This window comes from Trematomus bernacchii, unplaced genomic scaffold (assembly GCF_902827165.1).
Source record: "Trematomus bernacchii unplaced genomic scaffold, fTreBer1.1, whole genome shotgun sequence".
Classification (NCBI taxonomy): Eukaryota; Metazoa; Chordata; class Actinopteri; order Perciformes; family Nototheniidae; genus Trematomus; species Trematomus bernacchii.
The window spans coordinates 1887095-1906063 of record NW_022987840.1 but is presented as its reverse complement, the minus strand read 5'-3'; the positions used below and the strand labels follow the sequence as shown (position 1 = coordinate 1906063).

The following is an 18969-nucleotide window of genomic DNA, read 5'->3' as shown; positions in this document are numbered from 1 at the left end:
AGGTTTGCCGAGGTATCAGAATGAGTTTCTTGCACTTGTTTTAATAATAACTATAATAATAACCCATAATAATAATAATGCTACTAATACTACTATTACTGCTTCTACTACTACCACAACTATACACCAACAATTTTCTTTGTTCTTTTACATATACACATATTCTCCCTTCTTTTGGTACTTTTTCGTGCAGGACCGGGGGCCATTAAGGGGCGAGGAGTCGGTCTACATGCAGGGATGAGTGTCGGCGTGTCTGTTTGGCTTTCCCTCTCTGCTGTTCTTCTGCTGAAGGTGTAAAGATGGAGCTCCACCTGGAAGTGTCCCTAAATGTCCCTTAAAGCCCCCTTCCCCCTCTTCCTCCCTCTCTCCCCCTCTACGGATGGAAGAAGGAAATGAAATTCTTTAATTACGAACCCATCACTGTGAACAAAAAGAATATGCATTATTCCAGGAGCCATTGAATCATTGCATCAAACACAACCCCATTAAGCTCCCGCCCCCCCAACACCCCCCACACCCTCAATTCAATTTCGAGGTCAAACCACTGTAATCATATCTTCCTCTCTTTCTCACACACAGTCTGTCTCTCTCTTTGTGTCTCCCAGAATGCCTTGCAGATTTGTCTGACTTGGTACTCCCCTCCTTACCGAGCTTTCCCTTCATTATTACCACTGGGCTGATGTTAATAGAGAGTGTATATTAACGATTATTGTGTCTGTGATCAATGAGAAAATAGATAATCTAACAACTGGACGATCATTGATGTAATATACTACATAGACTAATGACTGACCTACAATGTTTGCCTTATGGGAACGGTACATAACATCTCAATACTATGGTGGATATTTATGGAAATTATAGTTATAATGTGGTACTGACGGTCATGTGACCTTTTGAAAAATTGTCCAGTTGGTGGCTATGTGAAGTGTCACCCTGTGATTACACACACACACACACACACACACGTATGGCTTTTTACTTTTAACTGTGTAGCAGTGAAGCTGCTATGAATGATGTCAAATGTATTTAAAAAAAAAGGGTGGGTGGTGAAGGTGTCAGTCTTAACTTCCCCTTTATGTAATTCGGGGGGTTTATACCAAGGTTTCGCATGTAGACCCCCTTACTACCCAAACCTTTTTAGACCCGTTACCCCCCGCCCCTCTGTTCAACGTGCTCTGTCTAGTCCCCCAATGCATCGCTATAGTGTTTCCTGCTCTGTGTCACCCCCTTCCTCCCCCAGTCTCCCTCCCCAGTGTAAATAATATGCAGTACAGAGGCCACGCCGGCGACCTCAAGTTGCCTGGCGCCGAACGACATCTCCCATCAGCCTCGACTACGCTCCAGTTTTCTGAAGCAGCAAGAGACTGTCAAGTGACAACTATATCTTCTGTTTCAAAGCTGCGACTCCATCCTCTTTGTCGCTTGTTGATAGCATGTACCGGTTAGAGATGTTCCTGTTGTGACTCCATTCACTCCCTCCCTCCCTGCACTGTGTCCGTTTACTCTGCAAGGTTACCTGCTTTTACTTTGTTGGTGTTAATAATAGTACAGATGATGATGATGTTAATAAGTATTTCAATAACTATGAATAGTAATTCCATGTGAGAAAAAAAAAGAACAAAATCTGATGGTAATGAGCCGTGCGTGGGAAACATAATTTTTGTACTTACTCTGAGAAATCACACACATTGAACGACTACAAGAAAAAAAAAAAAAAAAAAAGACATGTAACGTTTTTGAAGTGATGTGCTCTATTTTGCCATGACAAGCTTTTTAAAAACGCATTTGAAACAGTCTGAAGGATTATTTCATCAAGTCCAGAAGCAGTGAATGACGATGTAATTTATAATTTGTAACAGTTTATGTATTGGACTCTTTTTTGTCATGCTGTTAACTGCATCACCCACACACACACCTACTGCATATTTGTCCACTTATCATAGTTTGTCTCTCTCCGACCAGCTAGATAAATGATTTGGATCCATGTCAGGCTCTGGTCGTGGCTGTACTGTAAGTCGGTTCTTGTTTGGCCAGACTGCAGGGAGATAAAGATGTAATTAGCCATTACCTGTGGCTGGCTAAGTGAAGGAGCCTGGGCTCCACCTGTCCCTCCTGCCAGCCAGTGATGGCCCCCATAAATCAAGCTCAATCCTGCCACTGACAGGAATCCTCTTCAAGGACAAGCTCGCCGTGGTGCGCCGGTCCTCCCTTCAGTGTGTACCTGTGACATGCAGACATGGGCACTACAAACCCTCCATGGCACAATTATCCATCCACTGCCCCCGCACAGCACAAACAGTGGGAGGTAAGCCCATATTTCAATACTGTGGCACTCGACTCTCCACTGAAACACTGTTCCACTCACATGCAGCGACTATATGCAAATATGCCATAACGAGCCTGCACGGAGAGACGAGTTTCCCCCGGCTGAACCCTGCAACCTTAAAGGGAAATTACTCTGTATTGAATCAATTGTCTGAATGTGTTTTGTTTGATTTTGTTTCAAACCAGCAATAACCCCTAACTCTACTGTGCAAGAGGTATCAGATATGGGTAAAGTTGTGGTGTAATATCTGAAAAAAAATCACATTAACAAGGTATATCAAATAGATCTATTGTTGTACTTTTACTGTGTACAGTACTCGGAAATGATTGTGAAGCTCTGTTTAAATGGCCCTTAATCTAAAACAATACATGTTGTACTCAAAAAAGTCTTGCCCTCTGCGATGTATTCGGGTTGTCTCTGTGACAGAACACACTGTTTGTGCATGCATCTTGTTGCTCCAAAAATAATGATGGATTCCATTTCAAGCACAAGAGCAGGTTGTTTGGTCAATGCTTCTTTTTCTCAGTCACTTTTTTAGCCTCAATATCTCGGCCATTGATGCTGTTTGTTTTTTCTTTGGTTTTCCGCTCAAATATTCTATACTGTTCCATGTCAGCATCCCACTGGGTCTGTCGGTGGCATATAACATCTCTATGTACATAATCTGTCCTTGATGAAGAAAAATAACAAAAAATTGAAGAAAATGTCAAAATGAAAAAAAAAACACGGACAAAAAAACAAACATTCTGTCATGTTTCTCCATGTGGGTTTGAAAAAAGCACGTCAATGTTCGTGTATGGGTGGATTTAAAAAAAAAAAGAAACAAGCAAACATTGTATGTTGTGTTCAGGCTCATGGTTGAATGGTCCAGACGGATGGTGATACAAGCAATATGACTTGAAATTGAGGAGTGATTACAAACAGAATGTGGGCATTTGTACACACAAACAGCAAAAGAACATGTTTTCATGAGTCATGGTGTATGTAGATGAATCACGCTGGTGAGGAGGACTGGAGAGAGTGTAGACAAGGAGGCAGCCGATCCCCTGGGTGCTCAATTTGAGAGTAGAAGAGGATGCTGTTGAGAAAGCACCCTGCACAACGGGCCTGTGGGAGGATACCCTGACAATACAACAAAAGCTGAGAGCCATGGGGGAGATGGGATGACTGTGAACCCTCTAGTTAGAGAAGGGAGACAGGCAGGCGCTCATATTGCATTTCCAAACTTGGGCACTGCGGTCCCTCCAAGGGGATGGTGTACCACACACTATTTATGGTTGCGCTATGTAATGAATAGCATTAGCATAGCCTTGATCGCAAAACCAGTCTGGCCTACTTCAAGTGTATAAATAATAACCCAACTGGGGTTCAATGAGTTTACGGTGATATAAACAAGACGTTTGCTCGGCCCCTAATTACATTCGGCGCGCCCTGATGAGAAAGTGTTGATTGGCTTCTGCAGCTGAAGGTTATGATCTGTTTACTTTGTTAATAAGGTGCCACGAGGCTGTTGTTTAGAGCTTGCGAAACTAGCACATAGTGCCACTTTAACACGTATAGCATTGTGTGGCAGCCATACTGTTGTTCATGCGGAGATTTATTTAATGGGTTTACATGGGTGGAAAAGGAGTGGAATTTATTAGTTGTTATTGAATGGCACTTTTTGTTTTTCTTAACAAACCAGGGCAGTGTTAGGAGATGGATTTTTATTTAACAGAGTTAGTCAAATACTATGAAATACATTGAACAGTTTGAAAGCACCGAGCCTTTTCTCAACACATAAATTAGCAAGAAGCAAAGCCCGGAGAAGGTATCAATGTACTGCTTTCTCCATTTAGTATGTGGCAGGCTCATGCTGTAGCTTTTCCCACAACACCCTCCCAGAACAGATCCCGGACCGACTTTCAATTCTGAATGCAATGGTTAATCAATACATTCGACCAAATGGCTTTGGAATAGAGCAATTTCTCCCCGGCTTGCTTTACCAGGTCCCCAGAAGCTGAATTGATCAAGTGTCTATAGACCAGCCTTAGAACAGAGAGCATAATTCATCATGCCTGATACAAGACACTCCTAATTGCGCATCGATTTCAAACCCTGCTCTGAAACTATTTGGGCAAGCTGTAATGTCAGCTCAGTAAACTATATGTGTTCAGATCCAGGGAATGAAGAATTAATCATTTGTTTTCTATTCAAGTCAATCCAGGCTGGTATTTTTTGTCTTTTCGCTACATAATATCGTGTTAACCGAACATGGTCCCTGATGGGCTGTCACACTCTGTGCAATTTAGTGTGTCCTGTAAGGTAACATTTCAGTTTATGACAGAGATTTGCTTGCATTTCAGTCAGCATTCTGTATCAAGAGGCTGGTTTGTTGTTATAAAGAAGTTGCCTCAGCGCAATATACAATAGAAAGAAATTATGATGTATATGTAACAGATTATAATTTTGTGACAAATGGCAAAATGTTTCAGCACCAGAGTCAGTATACAAATAAGCTATATACACAGTGATAATTATATATGATGATTATCGTTGCTCTAAATCCCCTGCTCACGTCCCTTACAGCAAAGCACGCCTAATTCCCATATATTATCCTAATTATCCATTGTTTACCAACTATCTACAGGCTCATTCGGGTCTCATGGGCAAAGTCCATGTTGCATGTCTATTAGGGCCCAGTACTTTTCCATTACCCCAGCCAATGAGTGCATTAGTATACAGCAAGCTAGACAGGATTGTGACGCGGATAGTCTCCACAACAGTGAGCACGAGCACACGTCAGGTTCAGATTTGTTAATTAAAGTCGCATGACAGTTGCAGGATGTAGGTTTAGATCAAGATTAGTGTTCATTAGATAGATAGATGGATGGATGGATAGATGGATGGATGGATGGATGGATAGATAGATAGATAGATAGATAGATAGATAGATAGATAGATAGATAGATAGATAGATAGATAGATAGATAGATAGATAGATAGATAGAGAAAAACTGAAAAGTTGACTTTAATTATATGTATTATGTCAACAGATTTCACATAACTGTAGTTTAAAGCAATACTTTTAAGTTAAGATTAACATTTTAGGTTCAACTTAATATTATTGCTTTCAAGGACAAGCTTGCCTTGGTGCGCTGGTCCTCCCTTCAGTGTGTACCTGTGACATGCAGACATGGGCACTACAAACCCTCCATGGCACAATTATCCATCCACTGCCCCCGCACAGCAGAAACAGTGGGGGGTAAGCCCATATTTCAATCAAGATAGATAGATAGATAGATAGATAGATAGGTAGGTAGATATAGGTAGATATAGGTAGGTAGATATAGGTAGATAGATAGATAGATAGATAGATAGGTAGGTTGGTAGATATAGGTAGATAGGTAGGTAGATATAGGTAGATAGATAGATAGATAGATAGGTAGGTTGGTATAGGTAGGTATAGGTAGGTAGATATAGGTAGATAGGTAGGTAGATATAGGTAGATAGATAGATAGATAGGTAGGTAGGTATAGGTAGGTAGATATGTATTTAGATAGGTAGGTAGGTAGATAGATAGATGTGTTAAGTGTGTAATTAAGAGTAGTTACTGTAGATTCCTTACACATATCATTCAGTTCAGGTGTTCTGTATATAAATTAAACCTCCGCTAGCAGCAAAGATGTGGAGCCACAGAGACGGCAGCCTCGCCCTCTTCCTCACTGCGACCACAGATGGCGCCCTGTCAATCACTCACCTCTTTGAGGACGGGAGCGTCTGAATAATTAACAGCCTGCTGCACTCCACCATTCGAGCAACAGCGTCGTGTGCATGGACCAGGCAGCACAATGGAGACATCTCGCCCACCACGTCTCCCCTAGTCATTAAGTCGCCCACCTCACATCTCCAACATAGAAAGAGTCCCATTACTTGGCCTCTCTGAATCACCAGCCCACGCCTGGCATTTTCCTTGTCAATCAACCAAGGGGGTAAATATTGGTTGTGGTTCTGAGAACTGACAGGGGAAACTTGGATTTCTTTCACAAGTGACAGCACCAACTGGTGTTTTAGTGCTGATTTATATAGCAGTTATATGGTGGCGGGGCTGCGCTGAAGTCATCGATGCAGGCTACAAGTGTCTTATTACCGTGTTAGGTGCGCCTGAGTCTGGGATACATGACAGGATGTATGATAGGGGCTGGTCATGGGCTTTGTGCCTCAAGAGGGCAATCACAGTGAACATACTGCAGACACCCTCACTGAAGAGTCATGGGAAATGTCTAATTCGGGAACTAATAAGAAATTTGACCAGAAGAAAATCCCACTGTGGGTAATTGAGGGAATGAGATGGCTTAGGTTAGTTGAATATGGAATCCATCTTTCTTTATCTCCTATACTCACCTCTTCTTCTCTTGTCAGTTACTCCTCTCTCACACACACACACACACACACACACACAGTACTTACACACACACCCACGTAGTGTTTCCTTCATCCTACCTGTCCTCCATTTATTTTTGTGGGGAGTTAACTTGTAAAATGTTCTTCCCTCCCACCCCTCAGTGCTCGAGGTGTGCCCACTGCTGTTGCCTATATAAACAATGTGTGTGTGTGTGTCTAACATTTGTGTACATGTGCAAGTGTGTATTAAGCTCCACATTGAGCATGAGGAATTCAAGGGTTATGTGCAAATATCTTAAAGTGTGTGTGTGTGTCTGTGCGTTTGTGTGTATATTCTGTGTGCTACACAGGGCAGTCACATTGCTTTCCTTCATAACTCAAACAGGCATAATTAAATTTTTCAAGATTTCATCAATGTAAACACACAAGATTGAAAAAAACAATGAAAGGAACAAAACATTTGTCTTCACCCCGACAAATGTTTCCTGCTGTGAAGCGATGATTGTACTTCTTTTTGATTTGTTTTGTTGCTGAACTTGTCTTCTTGGCTTTTATTTTTGGAGTGTCTTTTTTTTTTTTCAAAATCCATGAAGTGGAGTTAAAAATCATATCAAGTGGAGGGAGACAAAAAAATAAAAAATCAGTTTTGTTTTTAACAGAACTCGCTATGTGTGGTTTGTGGAAGCGAGGCTCTTTTGAACCTGCGGTTGGAAAGGAGGCGAGGTCAGCGCGTTGCTTCGGCTTGATTTTGGCTTCCTGCTGCATAAAGAGCCTCTGTCTTTGTTGTGTTTGCAGGTTTGTCTCAGATTTTTTTATTAAAATGTCTGAATGTTTGGTTTGATGAGGCTCTCAGAATAAATGGCTCATATCAAACCACTTGCCAGATAATTATTTAAATGCTATTAGTGGTTGATAAGTTCATAATAGATCTGCAGTCATCTATAATCATAAATGTGAAAACATGTCATTTTTAACTCGTTTGTCAGGAAACATTTTGATTAACGATAATGTTGTCTCGTGATTAGTGGTAATTTCTTACAACCAGCAGGAAATGTTTTACTTGTCGTTACAGCTCCACATGTTAAGTCAATTATTGTCAATCACACGCATAATTGCTTTAGGTTTTTGCTCATATTCATTGTAAAACACTTAATGCATAAAGTATTCTGTGTACATTAACATGTCCACAGAAAATGCTTTTATTAAGTCTGTCAGGAAAATCACTAAAGTGGTTTTCTGTACTAATATGTGTGAAACATAAAATTAACACAATTTATTCATCTGGTTTAAACCCTACATAAAATACCTTCCCCAAAAAAGCAATAGGACATGTTAATATGTTATTAATGCTTTAAGTGAAGATGCTTGAATATGTAATAACACTAGACTTTGCCTTATCCCATACATGTACTTGAATGTGATGTTTAGTGTAAGTACATACTGTAACGATGCAACCGAAGGGGTTGTATTTGTTAGATATGCATGACGTAAAAAGATGACTGATACAAAAACTGGAACCAAACAATCAAGAATTGTAATTTTAAAGGCGATTAGAAAATCAGAAAGTAATGAAGTGTTTATTTAACTGATGCCCTCTTATTTGGAAGACTTCTCTTTATAAAGTATGTGATTTCTTTGTTTATATTAGTTCACATATGTAACTGTTTTCAGAGCACCTTGACTTACATAAAGGAACGTAAAGTCCCTTTAAGTGCTTTTAAACAGTCGATCCTCGTAGTTTTACATTCAGGGTTACAAGTTTTATCTGACTTTTTTTCCTCAAGTTGAACTCATATTTGTTAAGCTTGTTTGCCTGCTTTGATGATGATGATAACACCTAGTACCACATGTCTTCTTCCCCCCAGAGATTGGACGCAGATTTTGAATTAATTATTCTCTAGCTCATTAGGCCACTCAGGAAATTCATATTTACAGCTATCGCACGGAAAGAAAACCTCAAAAAGCCAAAATCAAAACATGAGTTTTGGAACACATTAACACATTGAGTTATATCCTGCAAATCCTCTAAACCAGAAGACACCATTTCATGCTACTTGTGAGGATGTTTTGGCTGAGAATTTTGAGTTGTTTTTGAGTGATCATTACTTCAACTTATATTAAGAGGTTATTTGTGTTATGCTGTTTTAATAATCTTGTAAATAAGCAGTTGTTTTTACGATAACTGGCTGTAAACACAAACCTTTAGTGGCCTTAGGCTTATTTTTCCCATTACTGTTATTACATAAATCAAAGTATAAATCTGACAAATTGCGATTCAAAGAGCCTAGTGTAGAAAGAAGGATAAACCTGTAGAATAATGCTTGCTGTTGCACTGTGGTTTCTGTCAGCATGCAAACACAATGTCTATTTGTTTGACAAGAATCTTGACATGTTTCAACAAAAACAGTCTCTGAGATTCAGGTTTCTGTTGAAGAATGACCTATTAATGAACCATCACCTCTAACCATAGAGTGCAACAACAAAACAAGCTGACACCCTCACATTCTGAAGCACAGCGAGCTTCAGACTTGAGAGTGTCTGAGAGGTTATTTCGCCACTCAAGCTTGGAGTGGGGAACAACAACAGCAGCATGGCAAAACTAACTCACCTGTGTGTGCTGCTTTTGTGGGCAGGCCAAAAACCAGGTCAGTGTGAATCAGGCATGTTACAAAACGTGTTGGCTTTCTAGGTTCGTTTCTTTAGGTATCCATTTAAAAAGTTTTAAATGACATTTGAAGTGAAATATAAGTCTATAACAATGATTGAATTGGTGCAAAAGTCTGGCTTCTGCTCCAATTAATTGAAGTACAAGATTTAGTTATACAACCTTTTCTTTAGACCTTAACTTTTTAGTTTGATGATCTTTTGTGTCGTCTCTGCTCCACTGTGAGTTCCTGAGTGTTTTGCTTATCATATCTGCAGTATGTCATCATCGCACTTAATAATCACTTTGTCACACATAGCCAGACAAGTGCCACAATCAAAAAGAAACTGCAATGCCGTTGAAATCTGTTGTACTCCAGAGTGTCTGCATTCGTCTTTGTTTGAAAAGAAAACAGCTTTTGTCGTTAGGTGCTGTTTATCGCATTAGGAGCCATTCAATAAGTGTTGTAAGCATTATGGTAAAGTGAAATTCAATTGTGTGCTTCAGAGTTTTCTGTCTGTTCTCCGTCCCAGTTGTCACTCAGGAATACTAAACGCACATTTAAAGTATTTGTAGTTGACCTGCGGGTCTGCTCTGTACTTTCTAAAAGTTCCTTGTATGACATGTTGTATTAATGGCTCTGTCTTTAGCCCTGACAGCTACCCCAGAGGGACTGCGGGTGAGACAGCAACCCCCCTCTCTCAGTGTGATGCGGGGTGAAACGGCAACCCTCTCCTGTCATTTCAAAGTTGAATCCCTGAAGTATGGGGTTCAGTGGTTCAAAATGAAGTCGGAAAAAAACCAGCTCATCCCAAAGTCATCCAGGCAGTTCGTTGTGGAGAAGAATCAAACTTCCTCCCTGGTGATCGCTGAGGTAACACTGGAGGATTCTGGGTGGTATTACTGCGAGGTCAACGTCCTACAGAAAGACCCAGAGTGGGGCAACGGGACCGAGCTGGTTGTGTTAGGTAAGAAACCAATTCATCATTGCAGAACTTCATCAGAGTTGCTGTGCATGTGTGATGTTGCAATGCTGCTAATTATGTCTCATTTGGGGTCTTTTGTGAGGCTTGAGGCTCCATACAAGCGTCTGTTTAGACCATAGACTGTAGGTTTAGACCAGGGGTGTCAAACTCAAATACACAGTGGGCCAAAATAAAAAAATCGGTACTAGTCGAAGGCCGGACTGGTTCAATGTTTATTGCAAAACTTATTGAAATGAACTTATTGCACATATTAAACCTGGAACTAACAAAGCTTAAATGATTGCCTATCATTTAACATTAAAACATTATTTAAACATTAAATAATCAGAGTCATTTCTTATGATTACATTTTTCCACAGGCCAACAACAGCTTAAAAAAAACAATTTCCCTCAAAGAGAAAACCAAACATCCCCTGTTGTCGCAAGAAAACACATCCATTGAAACTCAGTGTGCTGCTCTGTGATGCACACTAAGCCAGATACTTGGCATCTCATCTTGGGTGCAAGTTCATCGATGTTTGGGGTCAGGCTCTGAGCGGAGGAAATCCTCAGGATTGAGTGAAGGTTTGTGTGCAATATACCGGCGGGCCAGATCTAATATTAATTAGAAATTATCCTGCGGGCCGAAATTAAATCCACCAAGGGCCGGATTTGGCCCCCGGGCCTTGAGTTTGACACATTTGGTTTTAGACCATGCTTCACCGTAACAGAAATGGCCGGGCTAAATCTATAAAAATTCAAGTCATGGGAAATTCCCTCAGAGTTCATCTTTTTGCCTCAGCGGTTTCATGACAGATCTAGAAATAATCACCCCGGCACCATGTGCAGTGCCTTGTATCGATCTAGCCCAGGGAATTGAAACTCACCAGAAAACAAGGCAGGGAGGGATGGCCAAATTATTATGTGGAAATCTTTCATGCAGAAAAAAGCTTCCCTTTGTTTTTCTCTGGATGCAATGTTGCCTTCATCAAATTACAATTGATATTTCATTTGTTTACCCATTTTAGTCCTGTTCATTCGTTTTTGTTCCAGGTTTTTTTGTAATGGTTATATTTACCAAGAATGATGTACAGTGCAAATAGTAAGAGTGCAAATAGAAGTGGAGATATTTATCATATAGTGCATTTTTTCATTTGTGTTCTGTAAGTACTATTTTAAAACGTTTTTCTTTATGTCTCAGAAGACTTTATCAATGTGCACATTGTTCACCATGCAAACATAATTTATGTATATGTTAAATAAAGCTATTTCTGCTTCCTTTGTCCTTGTTTTAAAATAAATAGCTGCATGATAACTAATACATTACTACTTCATTTTCTCTTTCCATAATTCTGTCCTATTTTACTCTAATGCCTGCTGCATTGACCTACATTTACATTCTGAATGATCTCATCTGATGTGTTTACTTGGTTTCTTACCTGTTCTTTTTCCTGCTAGCACCACCGTCTGCGCCCCAGATTTACCTCCAGATTCCCCCGGACCCTCAGACTGGTCAGTGGGCTCTCTTCTGTCTCACTGGGGGCTTCCACCCAAGCGAGCTAACCCTCACCTGGACTTACCAGAGTGCAGGAGCCATTATCGATCACCTACCACTCACCAACTGCACCCTCCCTGCGCCCCACCCTCATGCTGAGCTGTCTGAACACCTGACTGATGGAGCCGTGCTGTCTTCAGACCGGTTGGTGAACCCAAAGTGTTTCCAGGTCACGGACAACCACAGCCGGGAAGCGTATCTCTTCAGCGTGTTCCTCCTCCCACAGAAGGAGTCCTTGGAAACAGGGATCACCTTCACATGTAGCGTGCAGGACCACCCTGCAAGGACCATGGCTTTGACCACCTCCTTCACTTGGGGTAAATGAAAGAACTGATTCATTTCCAAACATGCTATACAGAAGAATGTAGTTTGCATAGCTTATATATACAGGACTATATTATCCCCAATAGTTTTAAATATTTTATTTCGCTTTAAAGAAATCATGTTTTTTTTCTGTGAGTTCAGTTTGACAGATTTCTCTAAATATTACAAATCACTGCTGTACAAAATGCAGAGCACTTATCATTTCTTTTTTTTGTTACTGAATTGACTCAGAATCTGAAAGTGGACTGATAAAACTGCTGAAGGCATCATTATTAGGTATATACAAAGTATAACCTTTAGCCGTTAGCCTGTAGCAATATTTCTCTAAAAGGAAATTACAAATATTTTACAAAAAATTACAAAACTGAAATTGTACACTATCAAAAAGTTGATAACAGTTATTTAATAGTAATAGTAGTTTATATACGCAGAATTTTAACCATTAGAATACATGTGAAGTATTGTTTGTGGCCACCTGAGAAATGTTACTCTAATACCCCCTCTACTTTTAGCTCTGGTTTTGGTCTTCACCATCTCCTGAGGAAAGTATTTGAATATCTGACCCTTTCTTTGTTTCTTTGCTAAACCATGTTCACTGTAGTTGCACATGTTGCCTTGCTGCTGTTTGGTGCTGGTCAGGTATTATGCAGTTAGTTTATCAGAGTTTACTTTCTATTGCCTTTTTATTTTAGAAGTAACATTGTACACTTTTTTGACACAAAAAGCAATAGAAATCCAGCAAACAAACAGACAAAGGGGAAAACAAAGCATCAGAAAATACAATAATTTGTGTTTTATCAGAGTTTAGCTGCAAAACTAATTCTGTTCTGTGAATGGAAATAATAGAGCTGAAAGAAACTGAAAATATTGTTGATAGTTCTCAATGGGTTTATCAATGATTAATTTAAAAATAATGATAATAGCAGCCTTAAATGTCTTCATGTACACAAGTTTGTACCTTTGATTTTCTGCCAACACCAAAGTATGTTTTACCCAGTTGCTAAACTCTTGCACTTATACATAGATTTTCGGGCTAATTCTGGGAAATACTCCATCTGCAAATAAACTGAACTTGTAGAAATTAAGCAGGGCTTTTACTTCTAAGAAACCCGGCCCAACTTTGCTAGTCGGCATGCAACTTCCTTTCAAATAATGCAGTCTGTACACAGGTTTCAGGCACGACAGGCCTCACATACCATAAGTCGCTTGTTCTGCGTTTGCCCTACATGACTGTTAATGTGGGTCAGACATCGATCACTCCAAGGCAACAGATTGCTGCAATACTGCATACTTGAACAAATTAATGATTTTCCTAATCAATGTTTAAACACCTCTCCTCCCAGCGAGGAGGCGAGTGTCCATCAAGCAAAGCAAGTTCAACCTTCCTGATTTAATTCTGTTGTGCTCGAAAACATGATAAGTCGGTGCTAATCAGTGTTGGTCCTTTTCTTTCTCTCCAGATGCCTCCCCCAATGAGCTGATTGGACACTTGAACATTTTCAAGATGTGTTTCCTCTCTGCTGTGACCGCCATCTTTTTATTGGAAGGTAAATGTTGTTAAAGCTCTTAGCAAGAAAACAGGAAGTCATTAAGAGACTATATGTCATTTATGTTTTCTTTCTCTAAACAGCAGTCAAACATTGCAGAGTACAGGCAAAATGATGTCCACTATGTGAGTACATTGCCCTCTACCTTTGGCAAACACCATCATGTACACGCACACGCACACGCGCACACACACACACGCATGCATACTTTAAGCACACAGCACAGGGCTGTGTTTTTCTTATTGCCTTATCCTCCGTAACCTATCACACATTGTCAGGTAAAAGTCAACACTGACTCAGTAACCAATTATTGTCTTCCAGGAAATACAAAATGAAATTGGAAAACAAAAAAAGGGACGCTGGTTGTTCCGTGCAGCTCATCTCGACAGACCAACCTTTGACAAACAGCGTCACGCAAATAAAGTCATCACTGAAAAATGAGAATGAACTCAAAGGTTAATTCTGAGTAAATGTGTTAAATCCCCTTTATTAAAGTTTGTCCCGTTCCTAAACCTCTTGCTGTACACTGTTCTAGCATACCATGTATCCTCTAAATGTTGATGCAATGCTGATTTCTTTCTGCACATCAAAGCTGTTTATATCTACAACTCTTCATCGCCACGGTGTGCTGACTTGGGTGTTTTTTTTTTTGTAATCTGCTCATTGTGCCAGTGGCTGGTAGTTCGCACATCTTAAACCATTCATTCTGGTCTGTGTGTCAGAATGGATGCTTCATGCATGATCCACCTGTCAAACAGATACAGTGATCAGCTCAACCTCCACGCAGACCTAATCCTCACTAAACAGGATTACAGGCGATGCCAGTGCATGCTTGTGTGATAGCATTGTTTACGTGCGCAGTGTGTGGGGTGAGATCTTGATTCACGTGTTTTGGGAACATTTAAGACCTACGCACACTGCAAAAAGCACTGAATACTGCTAGTAATAATGACCTGTATCTACAGTGTAACCAGATTTAGATTAAAGTGATTTGGTGTCAAATAACCTTTTTTTCTGTTCAATAAAACGTGCTGTTTCTCACAATATATCCTAATTTATTTTACTGTTTTTATGAATATTATTATATATGAAAAAGGTGTGCATTTTACATACATGGCTGATAAGTGGATCACATCTAAAGTCATGTACTGTAATGCAGTGGATATAAAGATAAGTGGTTAAAATGCATCGCTCACTCATCCAAAAAATATGATTACATGATTTGTTTATGGAAATAGTAGATCTATCGTTCGTCCTTATGACGTCACATTACGTGTATCATCTATAATCTGACTGCTGCATTTAGAAAATAGTCTATGAGTCACACATTATTCAAAATATATGTTTATTCAATTTCCGTATGCAAATACCATTTCTGTGTTTTCTCTTTTGCAATAACATCCCCCGTCATACAGCTTTCAGATTTCATACATTCATACAGCATGTCATACAAATATGCTTCTTTAGTACCACGTATGGTTTAAACATGACCATATAATCAAATCCAATATAAATATAGATTTGTAAACTAAAATCCGCATGACAATGGTCTCCCATGTAAGGCAAAACACAGAATTATATGTTCACATAAAAAGCAACATTATAGCTGCATACTATGTGTTTTTGTAAAGCTGCACAAATCCCTGTCTCTCCTCCTTTTTTACATAATGAACATGTTGTAACAAAAAGAAGAAATATCCTGTCCATGGTTAAAGCTATTAGGAAAGCTTTATCTATTATTGCTAAGAGGTGACGTCTGCAACTGTTGCTTAGATATTCACTTTGTTGGCGCAGCACTCGGCAACACCGACTGCATGGAGGGAGATCTTTATGAAATCCTGCTGCTCTGTAAGAACAGGTTTTCCTTTAAAATATGGAAGTTCAAAGTGGTCTGGCTATTCTTATTACAGTGCATACAAACTGCTGTGGTCTGCTCAGACAGACCGAAGCTTTTCTCTTTGGTCTCGTTTCTCAGAGGGAAGTTGATCACAGAATCAAAGAGGGACATGCTGCACTGTATACAGTATGCCAGGCCATTCCCACACATGTAAAAACATAAACATGGCATTGATTCCCTGCTTCCAGGGATGAAGAAAGAACATAGCGAAGGCAGCTGCTCACAGCTTTCTCTCAGTCAGCCTAGATAGCATTGATCTCTTCTTGTTTGTGTTCCTTATCTTTTGCAGTCTCGTTAATCCCCCCACACAAGGCCCTGAGCATGTGACAGGACATGCACCGGTTTAGGCGACTCCTAACCCCTGCCATCACACTACCAACATTCTTTCTCACAGCAGAAGAGGCGAAGTAGAAAATAAGAGGGTCTAGACAAGCATTAAAGGTGCAGCACAGCAACGCTTTGTCCCTCCAGTCGGGACTTCTCCATGTGATATAACCGACAATATGCGAGACGTTGTAGGGCCCGAAACATAAAGCAAACACCAGCAGTGTTCCTAGAGCCATGCCCATGGCCCGGAGGCGGCGGCGGCGGTCAATGTGCTGCAGCTTGGTCAAAATCCTGATGAAGTTAATGTAACAGAAACTGCAAATCAGGAAAGGGATGCAGAACAGAACCACACAGAGCTCCAGACGCACGGGCAGGAGGACCCTCAGCTGGGCATCGGTAAAGTTCTCATAACACACTTCATTCGACGCTCGATCAACGGCAGTGTCATTGAGGCCTACGGTAGTATTCGGAGGGTTGTCAGAGCGGATAAAGGGCATGACGAACACGATGCTCAGGTTCAGGAAGGAGAAGATCCAGAAGAAGATGCTGGCGGCGACGGCATACACGGGACGGCGCTTCAGGGTGTGCTGGATGGGGAAAGCCACGCCGAGGTAGCGCTCCACGCTGACCGCAGTGAGGAAGAAGGTGCTGTTGTAAATGGTCATGTAGAAGACGAAGCCAGACAGCGGACACAACAGGTAGGGCATGTCCCAGAGCATGTTGTTCATCACTTCTTGCATCTTGAAGGGCAGGAAGAGGAGGAAGAGGAGGTCAGAGATTGTCAGGTTGAGGAGCAGGATGTCGATCGGCGTGGGTTTCTTCCTCACTTTCTTGGAGAAGGTGTAGAGGGCGAGGAGATTAGCCGGAAAGCCCAGCACAAAGGTGATAATGTAGACGGACAGACACAGTGCGGTGTGGCACTCCTGCATGGTGGCCTCGGTGTGTGTCAGTCAGGCAGTCAGGGATTGAGATGTGTCACATTATGTCCTTGACCCTGGGGGGAATGAATACACTGCGGCACAGCAAGGTTTGATCTGTCAGGCAATCAGAACCGCAGGAGACGAAGCTTCTTATTGGGTCAGTGGCCTGGAACAAACCCGGCGAGACAGCGTGGTTTTCCTGTCCCTACCGATAAACCAACGCTCATCATTTCCTCGAGGGCTTTGAGCTCTGCTGATAAGACAGAATGGAAAGAGATTAGCACTCTGCACAGCGCAATATTCCTACCTAGTACTGAGTGTATGCACTGCTACACTTTTATAACACACCATTTTAGCCAACAAGCTGAGAGACCACAAGGAGATAAACTTTCATTCCTTTTTTCCTGTATTACCTCTTAATTATTTTCTATATCCGTACTTCAGAGTTTATTGCGGAGCTGAATTATCTCTTAATTAGGAGTCAGTGCTTTGGTCCTGCCCATGGTTTCTGTATACAACCATAATGCCGTGTTATTGCTTCCTCCCCGTCGTAAATACAGTACAATGATGCCTTTATCATTAACGTCCTAACCCTGTTTTGAGTGTGTGCACAAATACTGAACATGTTGTGAAAATGATGACCCTCAGAAACATAATGACTTAACTACAGCGGGGAAATTAGTATTTTCAGTATCTAATGCCTGCCTCTTCAAACAAGAAAATACAAATAAAAGACTGAAGCAAATATCTATAAAAGCTTTCATTCACATTAACATATATATATATATATATATATATATATATATATATATATATAACATTATAATTATATGATAGTAAGAAAATGCTAGTTAAAGTAGTTCTTACCCTTTTCTGATGAGCTTCCTCAAATAAAGTGAACATGTGTGACAGAAGCTCAGCTCTTATAGTCCAGTCACAAACCAAGGGGAGGTTTTTTGTACTCCTCTTCAGAGGTATGTGAAGACAGCAAAGAAGTCCCACCAATTTGAGCAACTTCCTCCTTGTCAGCGTTGGTGGTTTGTAAGTTCACACTTTTTCTCACTACCTTTACAAGTTTCCTATGTTGAGTTTCTGAAGAGAAACCCCATAAAAAAAAGTAAGTAATTGTGACTTACCTTATTCCACTGTGTGTTTCTTGGCACACCCACATGTGAGGATTGCTCAACTGTTTTATTTGATCTCCTCTATTCACCAGCCCTCAGCTCCGACCTGCTGTCGCCTGGCACGTCCCCTTATTTACATGATAATATAAACATCCAGCGCCGATAATAGAAATTATTATTAGGGAGATACTGCTGCAATTTATCTCCAACGCTCCACAAACATGGTTTCCGTGGAAACAACTGTCCCTTTTGCAATATGAGTGGCACAGACGGTCTCTGCAAGCCTGTCTGATCATATGTTATTAAATCACATTTAGTTATCCAATGCCCACGGCTGTTACATGGACGCCTCTTTAATATGAGAAGGAGGGAAAAAAGGTATTTGATGCGAACGAGATGACCTGCTGTCAGAGGAGTCTCTCCCTTCACAACATGTGGATGTATAGTTTTCTACAGAGAAGGCATTTGTTTGAATAGCCATACTGTACACAATAATAGGAGAAAACACGACATGTGGCTTATTCAGGAAAGGATAATGAGACTCTCTATTGCGAGATCTTTCAGTGTGCTGCCGGATAAACATCCAGGGATATTCGAGGTCAATGGCCTTTTTCTATTTACGGCCTAATATCACATCAGCAGGGTCGTGTTTCTATTATACAGGTGAAACAGGTGAAAGCGGAGGAAGTCACGGTTAATTTCACAAAGTGAGAGAAAGGAGCTTTTGAAGTAATAATGACTCAGAGGTGTGCAAAGAGTCCTTTTGATGTTGGTTAATGTATGTAAATCAAGAGGCCCCTTCACTTGAGCTTAGTCCTTAAACACTTGAGTCCCCTGTGTGAGTTTTGGATATTTTGTTACCGTCTGACATCAGGCCTTAGTCCCCTTTACCGTGTCAGTCACTTCCTGCCCCCAGCTCTTAATCTTATTCAAAAACCTTCTTTCAACTTCTTA

The 18969-nt window shown here is 40.7% G+C and overlaps 3 protein-coding genes across 4 annotated transcripts in view; 2 read left to right on the top strand and 1 right to left on the bottom strand.

The window, feature by feature from the left end:
* The window catches only part of iglon5 (IgLON family member 5), a 94040-nt gene extending 88870 nt beyond the window's left edge, over positions 1-5170 (top strand). Inside the window, exon 8 of the mRNA XM_034153364.1 lies at positions 194-5170. Coding sequence (XP_034009255.1) covers positions 194-297 — 104 coding nt within the window. The 3' untranslated portion in view covers positions 298-5170. The remainder of the gene's footprint in view (positions 1-193) is intronic.
* A 4107-nt stretch (positions 5171-9277) lies between these two features.
* LOC117468558 (tyrosine-protein phosphatase non-receptor type substrate 1-like) lies at positions 9278-14773 on the top strand. Of its 2 annotated transcripts, none has more exons than XM_034112747.1 (6): positions 9278-9357; positions 10007-10324; positions 11780-12193; positions 13661-13747; positions 13834-13872; positions 14069-14773. In XM_034112747.1, exons 1-5 carry the CDS (start codon positions 9303-9305, stop codon positions 13860-13862), a joined length of 903 nt encoding a protein of 300 aa, XP_033968638.1. In that variant the 5' UTR covers positions 9278-9302; the 3' UTR covers positions 13863-13872; positions 14069-14773. The 2 variants fall into 2 exon arrangements, with proteins under 2 accessions (XP_033968638.1, XP_033968637.1); XM_034112746.1 differs by having other exon boundaries at positions 13831-13872.
* Positions 14774-15096: 323 nt separating this feature from the next.
* Positions 15097-17806, bottom strand: LOC117500522 (free fatty acid receptor 2-like). Its single transcript, XM_034153401.1, has 2 exons — positions 17759-17806; positions 15097-17141 (listed from the first exon to the last, which is right to left on the bottom strand). The coding sequence occupies exon 2, from the start codon at positions 16898-16900 to the stop codon at positions 15887-15889; it is 1014 nt and encodes a 337-aa protein (XP_034009292.1). The 5' UTR covers positions 16901-17141; positions 17759-17806; the 3' UTR covers positions 15097-15886.
* Positions 17807-18969: the final 1163 nt, after the last annotated feature.